Genomic DNA, 22,086 nt, shown 5'->3' on the forward strand with positions numbered 1-22,086 from the left:
TCAGTGGCAATGTGTACATATTTACTCAAAGATATGTACAAGAATGTTCTTAGAAATGCTATATGTAATTACCAAAAATATGATTCATTTTTTAAAGTTTGGATGTGGTTTTTTTGATTCAAAAAATACAAATTTTTAGACTAAAATAATATTTGGCATTGCATAAAGAATTAGAACTTTGGTAATACTAATATAGATGTCTAGAATGAGAATTATATGAAAAAGGTGAAATAGCCATTTGGAGCTGTGGTTAAAATATTCAAGATAAAGATGGACTCCTCTAAGTTATTTCTGGAAGTGTGCATCTTCTTGCTTATCAAAATTAGGTAGGTATAGTCAACGCTGGCTTATCATTGGAATGGAAGAGAGTAGGTTTTTTTTTTTTAAGTATTTTTTTAAGACTTTATTTATTTGACAGAGAGAAATTAGAAGTAGGCAGAGAGGCAGGCAGAGAGAAAGGGGGAAGCAGGCTTCCGTTGAGCGGAGAGCCCAATGTGGGGCTCGATCCCAAGACCCTGAGATCATGACCCGAGCCGAAGACAAAGGCTTAAACCACTGAGCTACCCAGGTGCCCCTGGAAGAGAATAGTTTTAAAGGTAGCTTTAAATAAAAGGCTCAAGGGCCCCTGGGTGGCACAGTCAGTTAAACGACTGACTCTTAGTTTCGGCTCAGGTGTTAATTTCAGGTTGTGAGATCAAGCCCTGTGTTAGGCTCCATGCTTGGCGGGAATCTGCTTGGGATTCTCTCTACTTGTGCTTTCTCTCTCTCTCAAGTGAATCTTTAAAAACAAACAAATAGACAAATGGCAAAATCATTACTCTTTTGAATACATCTATATTATTTCACAATTCTTAATGCAAATTTTCAACTTAGAATAAACAATCTCTTTCTGACCCTTAATGAACATACTGTCTACTTCTCATTTCATGTCTTAAAAATTAATCACTTATTCACTTACTCTTTATTGAGCATTTAGTTTGTGCCAGGCACTAACCCAGGTGCTTGGGATATAGCTGAGACCAAAACAAAGTTCTTTGCCCTCAGGAAGTTTGATTCTAGTAAGAGACAGAACATGAACATGTAAACATGAATTTTTTAAAAATTAAATTTTTTTTCAGTGTTCTAAAATTCATTGTTTCTGCACCATACCCAGTGCTCCATGCAATACGTGCCCTCCACAATACCAGCAATCAGTGCTGTGGGGAAAAAAAGAGCAGGATAAGGAGAATCGAGGGTGTGAGGGAGTTGCTATTTTATGCATGTTAGTTAAAAATATCTTTCTGATAAGGTAAGATTTGAATAGAAAGCTAAAAGAAGTAAAGAAGAAAGCCATGGCAATCTCTAGAGGAACATTGATTAAGGGAAAGAGACACCCAATACGAAAGTCCTGAAGCAGGCTTTATGTGTTCAAACAACAGTCTGGAGTCCAAGAACAGAGTGATGATGGAAGAGTCAGAAAACTTATAGGTCACTGTAAGGGTGATTCCCATGCTTTGTGTCTGAGCAACAGAAAGCATGAAGTTTTTTCATTTACTGAGAGGTCTATCAAAGATTACATTAAGAGTAGATAGATAGGAAGTGAGGAAAAATCAGGAGTTTGGTTTTGGTCCAATCATTTGGGGGTCTCTATTAGACTTTAAAGAGGAAATGTCTCCTCAGCTGTTGAATATAGATCAGAAATTCCAGAGAATGGTGCAGTCTGGAGGTATAATTTGCAAGTTATAAATTAATGATGTGGATGAGGTCGTGTAGAAAATGTCTTAGGAAAGTAAAAACATCTGAGAAATGACTGGAGATGACCTTGAAGAAATGAAGAACAGCAGGCAAAGGTGAATGGGAAGGAGCAGCTAGTGAAAGAAAGACTGGAATTAAAAGGCATGTCTTTTACTTGAACTCAAGTCAAATTAAGAAAATCTTTTAAGAAGGTGGGTAGGGAATAATAATGTCAGATACTGCTGTTAGCTGGAGAGAGGTGAACATTGAGAATAGGTCATTACATTTGACAACATCATTGACCTTGATAAGACTTTTTTCTATAGATGGTTACAAAATCTCGCTATATTGGATTTAATAGACATTAGTGAAGAAATGGAGGCTGAAAGTATTAAAATTCTTCTGAGGAATTTTGATGTAAAAGGAAGCAGAGTAGTAATGAGCTATAGTCAGAAAGAACTTAGGGTCAAGAGGAAAGTTTTTACAGATGGGGGATAATAAAGGATATTTACAAGGTGGTGAAAAGGTTCTGGTAAAAAGAGAAAGCTCGTGATGCAGGAGAGCAGGGACAGTTGCTGGAGTGATTCCACAATGGCAGAAACTCACAAAGAAGTAGAAAATGTAACCTTCAGTAGCATTTTTATCTTTTTTTTTTTCCAGCTTGTCTACACGGTTCACAATGATGGGAGAAAAGTAGACAAACAATTGTTTTGTTTAAGAGTCTTATTACATGGGAAACATAAAAAGAGACTTCATCTGGTAACAGTATATTGCACTTACTATCCTTGCCACTTATTCTGGGCTGGAACACAGATGCCAAAACAAAATCTTCTGATATACACCAGTGCGTCAACTATATTTCTCTTAAGTCTCCATTACATAACCATGCAGGATCTGTACAACCCACACAGGTTTTAATTGACTGATACTTCTATACCATGCAGTAGACAACTGGTTATGGTTCATTGGTCTGTCTCTGTGGGCTCCAGAAGATTAGTTTACAGAGCTGCAGATTGTTATTTTTTCCATATACTTGTTTGTCTTTGGAGTCCCGTTTCTAAGCCATATTGCACAAATTGCCTTTCAACAGTGTGTGAAATTTTAGGGAAAAAACCGCTTGAACAGGAATATTAATTAAGGCTTTCTTTTTTTCCCCAATTCTTTTGTTTTCTTTTATTTCTTTCAGTGTTCCAGAATTCATTGTTTATGCACCACAGCCGGTGCTCCATGCAATACATGCCCTCCATACTATCCACCACTAGGCTCACCCAACTCCCCACGCTCTCCCCTCCAAAACCCTCAGTTTGTTTCTCAGAGTCCACAGTCTCTCATGGTTTGTCTCCTCCTCCGATTTCCCTCAACTCACTTCTCCTCTCCATCTCCCAATGTCCTCCGTGTTATTCCTTATGCTCCACAAACAAGTGAAACCATATAATAATTGACTCTCTCTGCTTGACTAATTTCACACAGTGTAATCTCTTCCAGTCCCATCCATGTTAATACAAAAGTTGGGTATTATCCTTTCTGATGGAGGCATAATATTCCATTGTATATATGGACCATATCTTCTTTATCCATCCATCCGTTGAAGGGCATCTTGGTTCTTTCCACAGTTTGGTGACTGGGGCCATTGGTGCTATGAACATTGGGGTACAGATGGCCCTTCTTTTCACTACATCAGTATTTTTGGGGTAAATACCCAGTAGTGCAATTGCAGGGTGATAGGGAAGCTCTATTTTTAATTTCTTGAGGAATCTCCACACTGTTTTCCAAAGTGGCTGCACCAACTTGCATTCCCACCAACAGTGTAAGAGGGTTCCCCTTTCTCCACATCCTCTCCAACACATGTTGTTTACTGTCTTGTTAATTTTGGCCATTTTAACTGGTGTAAGGTGGTATCTCAATGTGGTTTTGATTTGAATCTCTCTGATTGCTAGTGATGATGAACATTTTTTCATGTATCTGTTAGCCATTTGTATGTCTTTTGAGAAGTGTCTGTTCATGTCTTTTGCCCATTTATTGACGTAATTATCTGTTTTGTGTATGTTGAGTTTGAGGAGTTCTTTATAGATCTTGGATATCAGCCCTTTGTCTGTAGTGTCATTTGTGAATATCTTCTCCCATTCCGTGGGTTGCCTCTTTGTTTTGTTGACTCTTTCCTTTGCTGTGCAAAGGAACTTGATGAAGTTCCAAAAGTTCATTTCCACTTTTGTTTCCTTTGCCTTTGGAGACATATCTTGAAAGAAGTTGCTATGGCTGATGTCAAAGAGGTTACTGCCTTTATTCTCTAGAATTTATAATTAAGACTTTCTTTGGATAGCAGTGATCTTGTAGAGGAAGAAATAGAATTTATAAGACATGAACTGTTCTTATTTTTACATATTAATCTAAACTCTTCATATTTAAATAAAATAGAGGTGGTATTTTTGAAATAGAGGTTTTTTTGAGCTCTTCCCATAGAAATGACTGATTGTTTATTTACCTATTAATTAGGACAAAGCACTTTTATTTAAATAGAGAGGCAAGTTATTAAAATTCTAATTTGTAATTTCATAATTCTTTAATCTTAGCTCATGAAAATTCTTAAATCTCTACTTCAGTAAGTCTGCCTGTTTCAATTCATAATCACCTTCTGTATTTGAAAGTCTTTTATGCCTATGTGATGTCCTACCAGAATCCAAATTATAGAAATCATAATTGATTATTTGGTATTAAGGAGCATCTTGCTACTTTAAACTTCAAAAATGTAATTACTTGTATTTAATTTTAAGTAAATATTAACATTTACTTTATTAATTAAATAAATAGTCTATAATTACCTACCTTTTCTGTTAAAAAGGACCACTAAGAGCAGTTAAAATTTAATTTAGTTTATCAGGAAGTTGAAGGTAGGATTCTTTCTGACTCAGTCTTGGATGAAGCGCTAAAGGCCACAAACAAAATGATAGGTGCCTCGATGGCCTTACTGGGTTAAGACCGAGACCAAGTAGGAGAAATTCTTTGGAGAAAGTTGCTGGAGCCCAGTGGCATTTTTCCATACCCTTTGCCACTGGAGATGGGAGGGAAATGTATTTCCTCATTCTCAAATCCTAGTGAGAGGCAGAACCATGTCTGTCCCCTGTATTTTGGGGGGCTCATAGTAGACTGGTTTCTGACTCACATCAGAGAAGTCAAAGGCATGGCTGTGACCATGGGTTAGAGGAGATATAGCAGAGAGAAGAGGGCTACCACAACATGGAGATTCACTTTCTGTTTGTCAGGAAAAAGAATACTTGAGTAGTCGCTTGACTCTATGATAGAGACCAAGAGAAGTAGACAGTGACAGCGAGAGCAAAGTGAGCAAGAACGTGCCCACTTGATGTTTAAAACCAAGGAACTTTGCTCCAAAGGGCCTAGGAGTGTGTTGAAACCCAGTAGTGGGTCTGTGAGGTGTGGACTGCAGAATACCTGGGGTGAAGGTTAGAATCAGGAGCTGTCGGCTGAAGAAAAGCCATGGCCATTTCATGGTCATTGAAATGAGAGGTTCTCAAAGAGAGGATTTTGAGAAACCCACAAATATGCTGTAAACTAACAAGGCAGGAGAACAGAACAAAAGCTAGTCTGGCCCACAGCACCTTTCTGAGGAAGGCTTGTCTAGGGGAGGGAGGGCATATCATTTTTGAATCAAGCTGAGGATTTTTATTATTACCAGGGACTGGGCAACTGAATTATAAAAGTGACAATTCTAGAGGGACTTAAAGTGCCATGGAGACCTTTTATTATCTGAGAGTGACTGTAAATATTATGAGATCTGCTGGAGATTTCATGCAAGTACTAGCTCACAAGGTGAATTTGGATGGGTGTAGAGGGAAAAGCAGAGTATGTTTGTATATATATATGGAGAGAGAGAGAGAGAGAGAGTGTCTTCTAGAGTCTAGCTCATTCTATAAAAAGTTACATTGGTTTCCAAACAGTGGCTGATAAGAACAACAACAAAAGGCTTATCTTTCATTATCCAGATGCCACCATGTACTGCAAGGAAGCAGTTCATCTCACTGAATGACATTCATACTTGTTGCCTTTGTATCTTTTAGTGGGATGTTTGTCTGAGACACTTATCATTGTTCAGACATGTGTGACTGTGGATGTTTTAATGAAGATATCATTCAAAAGAGAGAGTTTTCTGATCTCTATCTCACAAATAATCTTATACCTTAGAAATGCTGCAGAGAGAAGCTACAAAGAGCAGTTAATGCAGAAACAGGGTCAATAGTGACAGCTTTTCCCCGGCTCACTCAGCTCACTCCTGAGCATCAGAAGCCCCTTTATCCAAAAGCTCGGCAGTATCTCTTGGAGCTCTTTACTCTAAAGGGCTGTGAGGCTTAAATTGTTTGTTTCAGTTCCCAATTTCTGCTCTGGTCTCTCAATAGCTTGTTTTTAAGTTTTGGTTTGTATTAGCAAGAAAACTACTTCCTTTTGTTAGCTCAGTACCATAATTTTCTAGAAAGCAGTAGAACTAGAGTATTGCTTTGGAAAATGAACTCACAATATGTATATATGTAAGAAATGAGAATATTTTACATATTTGCTTAACCAAACCACATAATTGATAAGTTTCAACTGGTTTAGAGTCCACTTTTTTTTTTTTTTCTCCCTGACTGGTTTATCTTATTTTGTAACTGATTTCTCTTCCTTTGCCTATGACACAAAATAGGTTACTGTGAAGTGATATGTAACACAAAGAATATAAATAGACCTTGTTCAAAGGTCTTTATTTAAGTTGTCTAACCCTGAAAACAGGTCTTTTATGAAGAAATGGTTTTCCAGGATTTTAGCTTCTGTGCATCAGTTAGCTCATCTGTAAACGGGGCTAATAACCTTAGAAAATCACTTCACTCAACATCATCATATTTGCAAGATTTCATCCATGTTGTGGGTATAGCAATAGTACTTTCCTCCTCATTGCTGTGTTGTATTTAATTGTCTTGAATATACTGTCTTTGTATATTTGTCCACTTTACACGTCAAATGAAAAATACATCTGAACATAGGTAGAGGTTCGATTTGAAAGGATTATTGCAATAGACTGAATGCTCTGACTTTAAGTTCTGTAAGCATCTCAAAGGTCAGGCAGAAGGGGCTACTCTTTTATAGGAGTAATTGAGGCTAGAAGGAACCAGGTGTTGGGGAGTGCAGTGAGCAGGTGGCAAAGTTGGACAATTTTCCTTTGCCACAAGCCAGTTCTTGGGAAAGTCCATTAAGGAGGGTTTGTTCTGCTCTCCAAGTGACTGCTTAATCTCAGGGGCATGAGAAAATTCTGCCCTGTGGGGAGAAGAGAAGCTTAACCCAAGTTTGTTCAAGTGAAGTGGCCAGGCATCTAGTTCAGGTTGGTTAGTGGGGACAAACTGTTCAGGTACTCGTTTATGAGACAAAAAAGGGGAGTTTAGGGGATTTCTGGTCTTGTCATAGGCAAGCAAGGGGTTAACCACGAGTCTTACCAGCTCATCTGGGGATAGGATCTTTGCAGTAAGGTGCTTCCCAGAATGCTAAAGGGCAAGGGTATTTCTTAACGTCCCAGTGTTCTGGGAATTCAAGTGAAGTTTGAATATTACTGTTATTACTCTTGATGAATATTCATAATGCTTCCAGTTTGGGGTCATTATTATTTGGGTTTATTAAAGGTGTTATAAACATTTTTATACACACGGTTTGGTGGACATAAGCGTATACCTAAGAGTGAAATTTCTGTATCAGAGGGTATGTGTATACTGCACTTTGGAAGATATGGACAGTTTTCCAGTTAGACTTCATCATTAATATATGAGAGTTCCAGCTGCTCCATGCTCATGTCCAAAGTTGAAATTATTAGCATTAACTTGAATTTTAGCCATTTGGTGTAGGTACAATGATATTGCAATGTGATTTTAATTTGCATTTCTCCAATGATTACTATTGTTTGAGCATCTTTTCATGCATATATTGGATTTTTAGCTGTACTCTTTTGCAAAGTGCTGTTTCAAGTGTTTGCTCACTTAAGTGTTTGTTTTTTTTATCCTGGTTGGTATGCGGAAATTCTTCATACATCCTAGACAGGATTCCCTGTCACAAGCATGTACAGCAAATCTCTTCTCCATCCTCTGATTCAATTTCTTAATGGTAACTTTTGATGAGTTGAAGTACCTATTTTGAATGAGTTCTGGTTTATTAGTTATTCTTAATGCTTTTGTGTTTTTTTTTTTTTTAACATCTTTCTTTGTTCCAGGGTCATGTAGATAGTCTGTTTTTTTTTTTTTTTTCCTGAGAGCCTTATTGTTTTATATTTCACATTTTGTTGTGTAATCTACTTCAGTTCATTTCTCATATATGATGTGGGGTAGGTCAAGACTCATTCCTAAAATAGGCATATTGGTTAACACAGCACATTTATTGAAGAGGCTATCCTTTCCCCGATTTCCAAGTAATAGCTGTACAAATAGTTCAATAATCAGCCATTTGATTCAGTTAAAAAAAAAGCAAACTTATTTTTGACTTTTTTCTTACACTCAATTGAGCAATAACTCATTCAAAACTTATTATAGTGCGCCTGGGTGGCTCAGTGGGTTAAGGCCTCTGCCTTCAGCTCAGGTCATGATCCCAGGGTCATGGGATCAAGCCCTGTGTCAGGCTCCCTGCTTAGGCAGGGAGCCTGCTTCCCCTCTCTCTCTGCCTGCCTCTCTGCCTGCTTGTGATCTGTCTGTCAAATAAATAAATAAAATCTTAAAAAAAAAACCTTATTATATGTATACATACAGTATAGATTTTCTTTTGGGGGGTTGTCACTCGAAATTGTGTTTTTAAGTTTTTTCCATCTTATTGTGGTAAGAACACTTAAATAACATGTAGCCCTCTTAACAGATTTTTGTGGTAATATGGTATTATTAGGTATAGACAGTGTTAAACAGCAGACCTCTAGAGCTTTCTCATTTTGCATAACTGAATTTTACCTTTTGATTAGTCACTGCTCTTTTCTTCTCACTGCTAATCATTATTTCCTTTTTTGCTTCTCTGAGTGTGACTACTCTAGATACTTCATATGAGTGGAATCGATCATGCGGTATTTATGCTTCTGTGACTGGCTTATTTCACTTCGTGTAATGACCTTAAGATTCATTCCTGTTGCATGTTGCAGGATGTCCTTCTCTTTAATGGCTGGGTAGGGGAACGCCTGGGTGGCTCAGTGGGTTAAGCGTCTGCATTTGGTCAGGTCGTTATCTGAGAATGAGTCCCTGCATTGGGCTCATTGCTGTGCATTCTCCCTCTGCCTGTGGGGTTCCCTGCTTGTACTCTCTCTCTCTCTCTCTGACAAATAAATAAATAAAATCTTAAAAAAGTGAAGACTGGATAGTAGTTGATTGTATGTATATGCAGGACTTTTTATCCATTCCTCTGTCAGTGGATATTTAGCTTATTTCTGTATTGTGGCTACTGTGGTGCCCTGACTCAGGTGGTACAGACACAGGAAAGAGCTGTGTTTCTAGCCCAGTCACTGTGCTGCAAGGTGGTGGGGGTAGAGCTGTGGTGAGTGCTGCTTGTTGGCACAGCTGCTCTGTTCTCTGTCATCCCCAGGGACTAGCATTTGTGCTGGGTCCCCTCAGTGCCCCAGATGAGATAGGAGCTCGTCCCTAGGGTAGCACCTGGCAAAGCTGGTGTATTGGATACGAGGTCTGAGTCTTTCCCTCTTCAGGGAGAAGCTGCAAGCTGAGGACACGTTTGGATGGGATTACACTGTGCTGTGCTGTGCTAGGGTGGGGATTAGGGCAAGAGGGCGTTTCCACTTTTCCTACTAATTTCATTGAACCTGCTTGGGTATAGAAGCCTGTCAACTAGCTTTTGGATTTCTGACAAGAGAATTCATCTGTGTAGTGCTGTTGAGTTGGTACGGCCACAAGGGGAAGGAGTGTCGATTTCCTTCCCTGCCCCTCAGTACTATGCCCACTCCAGTCTGGCTCCTGTCTCTCTCACCTGAGAAACAGCTCTTCTTTTGCTAAATCCCATGGGTGAGATTTCATTCTTCACCTTAACCTCTCAGTGGCATTTGGTCCCATTAACCAACCCTTGCATAAAATATTCTTTCTCCTTAATTCTGTTGCTACCACATGCTTCTGGATTTCATCTTCTTTTGCAGTTTATTCGTTGTCTTAATTGTTGGCTTATCATCCTCCATCTGCTCATTAAATGTTGGACTTCCCAGTTTTTAATTCCATATTCTTTCACTGTAAACTCTCTTTTCTAACAAGTGGTTCATTAGACTGTTAGAATCATCTGAGGAGCTTCTAAAATCCTGATGCTTGGACTTCATCCCAAACTAATTAAAGCTGGGGTGGGACTAGGCATTAGTTGTTTGCAGAGCTTCTCAGGTGAATTTAGTGCACAGCAAAGCTGAGACTTGCTAGACAAATCCATCTGAACCCACAATCTTTAAATACTACTTTTTCTTCAGAATAACCAACACTCGTGTTTGATTCGTAAATACATGGTATCGTGCATGGCATATAGAAAATGCTCAAAAACTTTGTTAAACGAATTCAAGGAATTACTAAAGTCAGGGAAGATAGTTACATTTTTGTTGTTCGTTAAGGAATTGTATTATTTAGTTGATGTTGTGGGTTGAGTTGTCTCTAAGACGGTCTCTGAGATAAAGATTTCCATGCAGAAAGAGCTTGCTTTTGGAAAAACACTTCTTGGGAATGAGGAAGCAGGTTCAAACACAAGAATGGTGCAATTGCACCTGCAGCATGAGTTCGATGCTACAGGGAGTGCTGAAGCTGGGATGGTCCTTCAAAGTTATCTCAATCAGTAAGAAGAGACTTGAACACTTTTGTGTCTCCATGTTGAAGCCTTTGGGTTTGAGTTGCCACCAGAGCAGGACACCTTCCTTCAGCTGAAGGCTATTCCAAAAGGGACCCAGCTCAGAGCCTTAAGCAGCCAGCATTCCTGGCAGAAGCCTCAGATCCGAAGGGGTGATGGGGAGGATCCGGCACCTCGGCATCTGCTACAAGTAGAACCAGATTAGCAACCAAATGGGATCTTACCGATCATCTTATTTAGACCTTTGATTTAAAGGTGGCTTTACTGAGGCTCAGAGAGGGATTTGCCCCATATTATGTAGTAACCTTAGAGTCTGTCGGGGTCTAGAATGCTAGTCTCCTTACTCTTAGACAAGTGTTTCTTCAGTTATACCCACTGTGTGTTGAGTGAGTGTGGGATTTATCCTATCACCATTTCGGTTAGGCCAGAAGGCAAACATTTTATATTTATCTCTGCAGGGAAATAGAAAATTGAGAAAAGATAATTACAGTTGTAGCAGCAGTTAGAAGCAGAGTTAGAGGTATTACTCTGGATTCACCTTTTCTTGGTGAGGATGTAGTACTCTTTCTGCAGAGCATGGAATGTAATTGCTGAGTGAATGTTTTGAGGTTTATGTGTGCGTCCTTTGGTTATGAGGTTTATATCAACTTAGTAAACCAATAAGAAGTAGCGAGAATGTATAATGTTTTACCACTGAGAAACATACCCTGTCAGTAGGCGACTCTTGCAATATTCATATGATGAGGGATATCACATGTGATCGGAAATTAAAAGAGACCACAGCCTCTGATGAGACTGGGAAGTTGCTGGTCTCCAGAATCCAGCATCTCTGCAGATAGATGTTTCTACTCTGTGAAAAATGTTTTTCTTTGAGCCACGGATGATGTAAGTGCATAACTGAAGGTAGACAAGATCTGGAAGTATTTCCACAGGACCCAACAGTTCCTGAGGCCCAGTTGGAGGGATAAACAGAAGGATTGCTGTGAAACACTGTTCTTAATTATGATTCTTGGCCTGTAATGACACAGTAGACTTTGCCACACACAGGCACACATACCCATAAACACATTCTTTTCAAGTAAATATAAACTAATTAAACTAAACCAATCATGTAAAAGGTATCCCTCACTGTATTCATAAACCTTCTGTTCATAGTTTCATCTGGAAACAGAACAGAAAATAAATATAGAAGCTGTCAAGAGAGGTAATAATAAGTTTTACTGTAATTAGGAAAATACAAAACAAACAAAACTCCTGTATAATAACCTTGCAGTTCCCTGGATTCATACATAACTACCGACTCAATTTATTACCTGAATATTTAAGGTGTTTCTCTGTCTTTGTATGTCTATCTGTCTGGTTATCTAGAAGAGTATTTTCACTGCTCTAAAAATCTTCTATGCTCTGCCTATCAATCCCCCACTCACCCCAGTCCCTGGCAACCCTTTTTACTCTCTCCATAGTTTTGCCTTTTTCCACAATATCATATGGTTGGAATCACCACATAGTAGCCTTTACATATTGTAATATATATTTGTGGATGCTCTATGTCTTTTCATGGCTCAACAGATCATTTGTTTTTAGTGCTAAATAGTATTCCATTGTCTGGCTGTACCACAATTTACTTATCCATTCATGTACTAAAAAACATCTTGGTTTTTTACAATCTTCCAGATTTAGCAATTATGAATAAAGCTGCTATAAATATTTGTGTGCAGATTTGTTCATGTAGACCTTAGGTTTTTATATCCTTTGGGTAAATACCAAGGAGTGAAATTGCTAGATCATCTGGTAACAGTTATGTTTAGTTTTGTAAGAAATTGTCACCCTGTCTTTCAAAGTGGCTGCACCATTTTGCATTCCCATCAGAAATGCATCAGAGTTCCCATTGTTCCATATCTTCATTTGCATTTGGTGGTATCAGTGTTGTAGATTCTGACCATTGTAATAGGTATAATGGTGTCTCATTGTTGTTTTAATTTGCATTTCCCTGATGCCATATGATGTGGAGCCTCCTTCCATAGACTTATTTGCCGTCTGCGTGTCTTCTTTGGTGAGGTATCTATTAAGGTCTTTGGCACTCTGCTCTTTTTTCCCCCTCAAATAAATTTTATTTTAGAACAACTTTAGATTTACAGAAAATTTGGCAAATACAGAGTTCACAAATACTCTGCTCCTAATTTCTCCTATTATTAGCCTTTTGCATTTGTAGGATACATTTTTTTTTATAATTAAAGAACCACTGTTGCTACACTGTTATTAAATAAAGTCCATTCTTTACTCAAGTTTCCTTAGTTTTTACCCAATATCCTTTTTCTGTTCCAGAATCCCATTCAGTACATTACATCTAGTATTCATGTTTCCTTAGGCTCCTGTTGGCTGTGAAAGTTTCTCAGTTTCTTGTGAAAGTTTTTCAGACCTTCCTTTTTTTACATGATGGTTTTGAGGAGTACTAGTCTGGTATTTTGTAAAATGTCACTCTACAGGGATCGGTCTATGTTTTTCTCAGGATTAGACTGGAGGTATGTATTTTTAGGAGGAAGGTCACAGGATACAATGCCATTCCCATCACATTTTATTAAGGGTACGTAAAATCAACATGACTCAACATTATTGAGGTTAACCTTGATCACCTGGCTAAGGTAGTGTCAGGTTTCTTTGCTGTAAAGTCACTTTTTTCCCCTTCCCATTTTATATTCTTTGAAAGAAAGTCACTATGCACAGCACATGCTCAGGAGTTATGTCCCTCCAGTTGAGAATAGAGGATATATTTGGAATTCTGCTTGGGAAGATTGACTATCCTCCTTCATTTATTTATTTAATAATTTATTTGTATCCATATGGACTCATGGATTTTTACTTTATACTTTGGAATATAACCCGATATGACTTTATTTAATTGCTCAAATCCTTTAGAGTTGAGCATTTGGGAAATCTTTTCATTGGTTTCTGTGTCCCTTTGACACACTCTATTATCTTTTCTTTCTTTTTTTTGAGTTTACTTTCAGTTGCTATGAGATATCTGATCTTTTCTTTTTTTTTTTTTTAATGTTTTTCTTTTCCTCTCATTTTAGATGAGGATACCTGCATTTGTTTCCACAAAAGAAAGTTTCTACAATCTTAGGTGTTCAGGCCCAGGATCCCTCAGCATTGTAAATTTTGTGTGAATTTTTCAGGGAAGAACATAGATTTTGCTAGATTCTTAGTGTTGTCCATAACCTAAAAAGAGGTAAAGAATCACTGCCCCAGTGTAAAGAGGAGAAATAACACAACCTACACATTTTACATACCTTGCTCTTTCCTAACTGCTTTGTGCTTGCCTCAGTTCATGTCCAGCTGGAAGCTTTATAGTTCCCACACCCAGATTCTTCCTCCAGCATATGCCAGACTGCTTTCAGGTCCAAAAAGAACTTTGACTGTTGTTGTTACAGTTATAACTCTGTAAAAACATAAGCATCCCTTTGGACTCAGACTCTTGACTGGAGGGAAGATATTCAGTTAATATGCTCATACATACCAGTTTTGATATTGAATTGTGCAGTATGGTCACTAAAGGGTCATGTAAAAATAAGAGTGTTCTATAGTTGATGGAAAACTGAGTTTCCCCTTTGGAAAGAAATTTCTGGATTTGTCCTTTAGTTCTGGAAAACATTACATCATCCAACTATACAGCCTGATACATTCCTTGCATAACTTCACATATTAGTAATGACATTGGTTCAAGTTTAGGCAAGTGAACAAAAGAAGACTGGTTGTAAAAAGGCTTTTGATATAAAACATTATTTTCTCTAGTCATTTGATCACTTTGCCTGAGTAAAGTAAGTTATTTTCTTAAATTAATATCATATTTCTGTGGAATAAATCCTGTTTTGTCATAATAACAGAATTATTGATAGATTTCTTGAAATAAAATGACATAGTCAAAATGGATAAAATGTTGGACTGAGTTGCAGAATATAATGACTAACAATGAAACATGTAGTGTATGACTTAATTAAATGCATTTAACTCTTCTTTTTCTTGCTTGTTTTGTGTAAATAGTAGTAGGCATTTTCCCAAATTACAGGGTTTATATACTAAAGTGCAGAGAAAAATTGCAGATTATTTCAGCTCTTTGGCAGAAAGTGCTTTAGCTTCTAGACTCTTAAAATATATCTTAACATGTAGAGATGACTTTAACGTTGTTTTAGTATTGAGTGAGCTAAACAAAAGATTTCTATTGTTTTCAGGTAGGAAAAACCCCTGAATTCATGCATGTGAATATGAACTACATGGGATTCACTTAAATTTTAAAATAACTTTGAATTTCTAGTACAAGGAAAGGTGAACTATCAACTGAATATTCATATAAGATTAACTATAACAGACATGAGAATATATATTTATACAAATAAGAATAAAAGAAAGGGGCTGTAATGTATTTGATATATTCCTTTTTTATTAATTTGAAGAGATTTTTCTTAGCTGACATTGATTTTTTTATTGTTAATAAACAAGAATTTTTGTTGTTTTGTTTTGTTTTTGTTTTTGTTTGTTTTTAGCTGTGGAAAGAAAGAAAAACATTTGGGGATGTCTGGATGGAAGAGTGACTCTGATAAATTATAGAAAGAGCAGATTCAGATTTTCCAGGACTAATAATAAGTAAGGCTAATAGAAACTAAGAATTTATCTCTCTCTCTCTCTCTCTCTCTCTCACACACACACACACACACACACACACACACACACACACACACATCTATAAATATACATTTATATAATATATCCTAAAGCAATATATGGGTGGTTGGTGATAAGATAAATACTATTTCACTCCCGTTATGGCAGGTTTATTGTGAAATGACAAGTAGGAATCAGGATTACCAGATTTCATAACTCTCCCACCTTAGGATACCCTCTTAGCCTTGCTGTCTTAGTTCCTGTGGGTGCATCCTCTGTTGCTCCATTAACTCACCTAGTGTGTACTCTTTTACCAGTCAAGGTTTTCCTCTTTCACTGAAGAACAGCTCTCTGGGTGGTTAATAATCTCTCCTGTTTCATCAAGGGAATGTTTGTGATTATCAAATGAAAGAATCTAATAGACATGATAGTTGATTTCTCAGTGTTTCATTCTGGACTATTGCTCTGAACCAATCATGGTTGTTTTTTTCTCCTTGACAGTGATTGGTTCAGCAATGGCCAATGCTGGAAAACTTCTGAAGAAAACAAAAGAACAAAAGTAACCCTTATTCTGAGAAGACATCTCAGGAGGAAATGCTCTTAACCTGATTGTGATGTGTGGAAATGCCCTTGCTTTAGTGCACGCAGGCTTCCTGAGGCTGTTGTCAGCTTAGAGGACTGGCAGATAGGAGATGCCTGGGTGGCTCAGTGGGCTGAGCATTTGACTTTTGATTTTTGACTCAGGTCAAGATTTCGGGGTGGTGAGATAGAGCCCTGCTGATGGGCTTAGTGCTGAGGATGGAGCCTGCTTGAGATGCTCTCTCCCTCTCCCTGTGCAACTCCCCACACCTGTTCTCACGCTCTCTCTCTCAAATAGATAAATCTTAAAAAAAAAAAAAAAAGAGCTGGCAGATGGAAAGTGCTTGAGAGAGTGTGTATTTCATACTATACAGGAAGTATATTGAATTACAAAAATACAGAAGCCATGATTCCCTCAAGAATCATACTGTCTGGATTCAGTCTAGTTGGTAATAAATACACAGATATGAAAAAAAAACTATAATATAATTGCCAAACAGTCTGTTTATGTTTGTGTTTGTTAGAATAAGATGGGATGATTGAAACAAGATTTTAGGACAGCAGTCTTAAAGGACAGGTTGGGGTTAGAGTGGTACAATGAGAAATTGAAGTTACAATATTCCAGGAAGGGAGATTTATGCTGAACCAGTGAAGGGAGGAAGGACAAAATTTGGTAGTGAGTTCCAAGGACCAGAAAGTAAGTTTGTAAGTTTGATTGATACAACTTACAGTGGTAAGGGAGGAAAGATTTTTTTCCTTCTATCCTCAACAGCTAGGTCTATGAAATAAATGACAACAGGCATATTAACAGGAGAAAAGGTATAAAAATTATTAATTTTTAATATCATATTCATGGGTGCATCAGAGCTAAAAAACAATAGTGAATACCCACAGAGTGGTGAGATTTGAGAGCTTATATTGTGTCTCCATAGAGAAAGGGGAGGAGGATATGTTCCTCTTAGGGGAAAATATCAGATTTTTAGGAAAGATGAATGAGCCTTTAGAAGAATAGTTGGGAGGTATGATCGAATATGACAAAGTTTGTTTCGGTGTCCTGTCCTCTGATAAGAGTCAATCTTATTTAGTTGATGAAACTCCAAGGGAGGGGATTTATGATGGTAAATTCTTTTGGGGGAATCTGTCTGTAGGCAGATAGGAGTTCATAGAAAGCCTCCCCTGCATTTGCTCTTTTTCAAGGGCTTTAGCTCAAATAATCCGTATGCCAAAGAGACATCTTCCACAGTTGGAAGAAAAATCAGGCTGGAAAGTTCTCATTATTAAAATTAGTGTTAATTTTTTTTATGTTGTCTGGTCATTTCATTGGTTAAAAGGGATGTACTTGTAAAGGATTTTGCGTCAAGAGACACAATAATGCAGTCCTTAATTGATCCAATACAAGTGTATTTTGTAATCAATCAATTCTGTTTTCCTCCCCTGAATGGAAACCTTGTAGTTGGGTTTGAATACTAATTTGCATCCTAATATCCAATTTTCCCACATACCTTCATTTTCTTCAGAGTTTTCAGTCTTTTGATAAGGGATGACAATTGGCTCTAGGGAGGTTACAATTTCACCTGCAATGAAATGGGAAATCTCATTACTAACCCCCAAGTCCCTGCAGCTACAGTGTTGGCACTGATAAGGCCACGAGAAGCAATTTTAAAAAATCTACATCATCTCCTGAACCTTTAGGAGGTTTAACTAACTGATTAGCATATTTTTCTTTAATATTTTGGACTCTGATATCTACTTGAAGAGATTGTCTGTATCAGTTTGTAGTGTTTTTTGAATTTTATAAACAACTTAGTATCAGACCCATCCCACCTCTAGGGGTTATATCTTATCAGCAAACTGTATGTAATTAAACTCAGAACAGAATTGCCTGATACATGAGAGGTTGGATTTCAAAACAAACCATGCCCCTTACTTCTAAGTTTGCTTTGTATAAATTACTATCATTTTTTGAAATTGAAACTTTCATCATATCAATACAGAATAGACTAGATAGGGGTAGATACTCCAAGTATAATTTTAAACTTCCTTGTGGGGGCGCCTAGGTGGCTCAATGGATTAAGCCGCTGCCTTCGGCTCAGGTCATAGTCTCGGTGTCCTGGGATTGAGCCCCACATTGGGCTCTCTGCTCAGCAGGGAGCCTGCTTCTCCCTGTCTCTCTGCCTGACTCTCTGCCTACTTGTGATCTCTCTCTGTCAAATAAATAAATAAAATCTTAAAAAAAAAAGATTTAAACTTCTTGTGATTGTCATGGGTTTTTTCTTTTGTATTGAGACAATGATTATATAAGACTTTATGTGTAAAGATATGTATTGTTTTACTTTATGTTAAACAAACCAACAAACAGTAAACAACAAAGCATTTTTCATTGGATTCCAAGCAAAATTCATTGGATTTTTTGTGTTTTTTTTTTTTAAGATTTTATTTATTTATTTGGCAGACAGAGATCACAAGTAGGCAGAGAGGCAGGCAGAGAGAGAGGACGAGGCAGGCTCCCTGCTGAGCAGAGAGCCTGATGTGGGGCTTGATCCCAGGACCCTGGGATCATGACCTGAGCTGAAGGCAGAGGCTTTAACCCACTGAGCCACCCAGGTGCCCCTGTTTGTATTTTATAGTTTTTTCAAATGATACCAATTTGGTCAAAATTCATTGTTCAAAGTTAATTAAAATAGAAAAATGTGCCAGTTTTTTCCTCATTTTGATAACTGACAAGCAAACATATATAGAAAAGAGATAGCTATAACTTGTAGCTCTGTATTTTCCTTGTTTAATTGATCTGGTAATAGAGAAACTTCTTTTACCACTTCCCTGCATCCCCCACCATTCTCCCCAACATATTGAACTCAGTGAGGACATCATCGGTTATTTCTTGGGGAATACCATTTTATAAATGTCAGCGTGATAGTTTTCTGAATTGTTATACTGTCTCTCTGGCCATATCCTCTTAGGGTATGTACATACTCCTTTGCTTAGGCAGAAGGTTAATATATATTATTAAACTATTTTTGCTGTTTTCTTTTTCCCTTTTATCTCATTGTCTGTACTCCCTTTGTGCATCTCTAGATTTTGATTGCAGATTGCTTCTGAACTAGTAATATATCTACTTAATTTTATTTAAAAGAAAACAACATTGAGTACTTGGGGCAGTGTTGCATGAATTTAGGAAATTAAGTGCTAAAATACTTTCTTCATCTTTTATTTCTCATGACAACTATCTTTTGGGCATTTGACAATGCCTACTATTTTTATTTACTTCTATTTGGAAAAGCCATGCTGTAGTTGTGAATGTGTCTCAAAAAGCATCTCTTCTCCATGGAGAATTACATATTTCTATTGCTGGCTATGTCTAAATGCTTACCAGAGTTTTGTTTTGTTTCCTTCTCCTATAGCCAGCAGTCAGCCGAGGACCTTGCCCGAGTACCCGCCAACTCCACTAGCAATATCTTGAATAGGCTATTGGTCAGTTATGATCCCAGGATAAGACCAAATTTTAAAGGTTTGTTTCTTACCCCCTCCAAAACCTTCAATCTGTGCAGTTTAAAAGTTAATTTTATGTGTTTAATCATTGAGTTGTGATATTCAAAACAATAAGGTTTCAAATTGGCATGTTACTGTCCTGTGATGTTAGGTTTCGAGCAATTTAGTGACAAAAATATTCAAAGACAAGAAGAATACTAGTTCTGATAGTTTCATATGGTTCCCAGTTAAAAGAACAAAATAAATATATTGTGGATTAGACTAACCTCCATCATCGGTTTGCTAAGCACTTAGTATTCCAAAGCTTAGTGATTTAAATTTCAAGCTCTGGACACAGATCTGGCTTTCATTCACAGACACCAAAGTTATAATTTGTAGAATAGCCTACACTTGTTAGGGATAGACAATAGTTCTGATATGTTTTTAGATTCTTTTAAAATTTTTGCTAGCATTTCACATTGATAAAAATATCCCTCTACGCTTTTGCTGAAAAAAAAAAAAAAAAGATGGCCATATGGTTTTTAAAAACATGCTAACTTTGTGAATAAAAGCAACTGTGTTTTCTACAACAGATTGTTTCTACTCCAACAGAATATTACTATTTATCACACCTTTCAAGAACTAAAACCATACTTGCAATAAAAGTCACGAGAAGATTATGTAGTTGTGCAAACTTTCTTTTCTTATTTTCTTTTTTTGTCCTCTTGACGAGCTGGGAAAAGCTATCTGAAAAAAAAATATCCTCTGGAAAACTATAATCCTTATTGCTGGCTAAGGACAGGTATTAATGTAGATCAGATTAACATTATAAGGCTTGATATTTTTTTCTTCTTCCTTTACAGAAAAAAAAAAAAGTCTGCAGCTGTTTCTAGTCAACTGAAGTTATACAACTATGTTGTAAAAACAGGGTTTTTTGTTCATTACCAGAACCTATTCAGTTACTTTCAACAACAGCCTTGGTCTGGGTTGTCACATGTCTACCATATATTGATTCACCACCTGTTTTCCATCAGTCAGTGGTTATGTGGCTAAAAGGCTAAATTCACATTTTCCCTTTGTTAACTTAACCAGCAGCCCACAATGAATAAAAAGAAAAAAGAAAAAAACAAAAAAGCAAGCAAGCAAGAAATTTGCAACATTATACCTGAATTCTCACTCCATGAACTTTCAAATTATTTTCCAACAGGTCAGGCAAAAATCTTTATAATGATTCTGTTATATGTCTGATTAACTTTGTATATTTATGAATTAAAAATCAAAATATAGTCATTATAAGTAATATGTATTGAACACTACTTTACTAATGAAAGTAAGACTTGAAATGATTATAAAAATGCAAAAAACTAAAACATTAAAAAAATTTTTTTTAAAGAATGTTTTATGTTTTCTTAAGGTAAGTGCATTAGCTCATTTAAAAACTTCTTTAAAGGTTAACATATTTACTCAGTCTTAACAATTTAAGAAATAAATATTTCTGAATAATAACATGAGTTAATACAACTTAACTCATTTTTTAATTTTTATTATGATGCCTTTTTAGGAAAATCAGTTAATAGCAATTGTAAGCTATTACAATTGTAAGCAATTGTAAGCTTAGCAAAACTAAGACCATAGTTTTAAAGTTTTGTATCTCAAGTGGATTGGAAAAAATATAAAATTAAGTACATAAACCATAAAAATATGATAATCTAACCAAATTCTTATAGTTACTGAGTATGTTCTTAATTTTTATTTATAGGCATTCCTGTTGATGTAGTAGTCAACATTTTTATCAACAGTTTTGGATCTATTCAAGAGACAACAATGGTAAGATTACAGGCAATTTAATATTTTTAATTATCAAAATTTTAACTAGAAGATAGTGAAAGATATAGTAAAACTGAAAATAAGGAGTAACTCTATGGAAAAATGCAATCTTTCTTCTAGTATGAAATATCCAAATTCCAAGGTGTGTTACATCAGTGATTTCAGTGCCTATATAATTTTGCAATTCAAATGCAGCCTTAATGCTAATTAAAACTTACAGACTTGGAAGAATTAATTTACTCACTTCGAACTACTAATTGGATACCACCTGGGAAAAGCATTTATGAATATTCTGGAGCAATGTTTATTTCCTAGTATACATGTATGTATGAACATTAAAAAATACTTAAGTGTTCACGGTTTATTTTTCTTTCTTTTTTAAAATTTATTTTAATTTTTGTAATTGTTTATTTTTCTCCTAGTTTCCTGAGGAGAATCTTTGTTTCCTCTGTTGTGCTAATATTGTGGTACTTGGATCAGAGAATTGTAAAAAACAAAGAGGAAAATTAATTTTTATAAGATAAGACAACAGAGCTCCGTGAAAAAATTATGTAATAAGAGGAAAGATCAAGGAAGGGCAAAAGAGGAGCAAGAAAGCGGTGACAGGCAGGCTCCTGTCTTGAAAGGAATGGACAAGAAGGGTTTGAAGGAGTGGATGCTATCCATGATGAGTTGGACTACAGGGACAAAGCCTTCTATAAAGTAGTAGTTTTGTTAGTAGGTTACTAATTAGTAGATTACATTAGCAGATTTTCTGAATGATGTGTGATATAATTACTTCTGCTTCTTAAAAGGCATTCAATAAAGTCTACTTGCTCTTTGATGTTTTAGAATATTAGGTTTTCTGCCTTTTTGAAAGACGACGTGCTGAAATGATACTTCAAGTGGGAGAAAGAAGGCCCAAGTTTTTTGTATTTTTTTAAGATACTTATATTTTATTAATAATATACACTGTGGATCGAAAGGCCAGTAATGGATAGGGCACAGTACAATTTTTCAGGGACTATCTCAGGC

The 22,086-nt window shown here is 36.6% G+C and overlaps 1 protein-coding gene across 2 annotated transcripts in view; it reads left to right on the plus strand.

Moving 5' to 3' along the window:
* The window catches only part of LOC111155549 (glycine receptor beta), a 92,066-nt gene that overhangs the window by 18,707 nt on the left and 51,273 nt on the right, over positions 1 to 22,086 (plus strand). Inside the window, exons 3-4 of one of the 2 annotated variants that reach the window (XM_022515767.1) lie at positions 19,179 to 19,285; positions 21,005 to 21,072. In XM_022515767.1, coding sequence (XP_022371475.1) covers positions 19,179 to 19,285; positions 21,005 to 21,072 — 175 coding nt within the window. The remainder of the gene's footprint in view (positions 1 to 19,178; positions 19,286 to 21,004; positions 21,073 to 22,086) is intronic. The other variant, XM_022515777.1, reaches the window with a different exon arrangement.

Source organism: Enhydra lutris, unplaced genomic scaffold (assembly GCF_002288905.1).
Source record: "Enhydra lutris kenyoni isolate GAN:26980312 unplaced genomic scaffold, ASM228890v2 scaffoldscaffold3, whole genome shotgun sequence".
NCBI classification, from domain to species: Eukaryota; Metazoa; Chordata; class Mammalia; order Carnivora; family Mustelidae; genus Enhydra; species Enhydra lutris.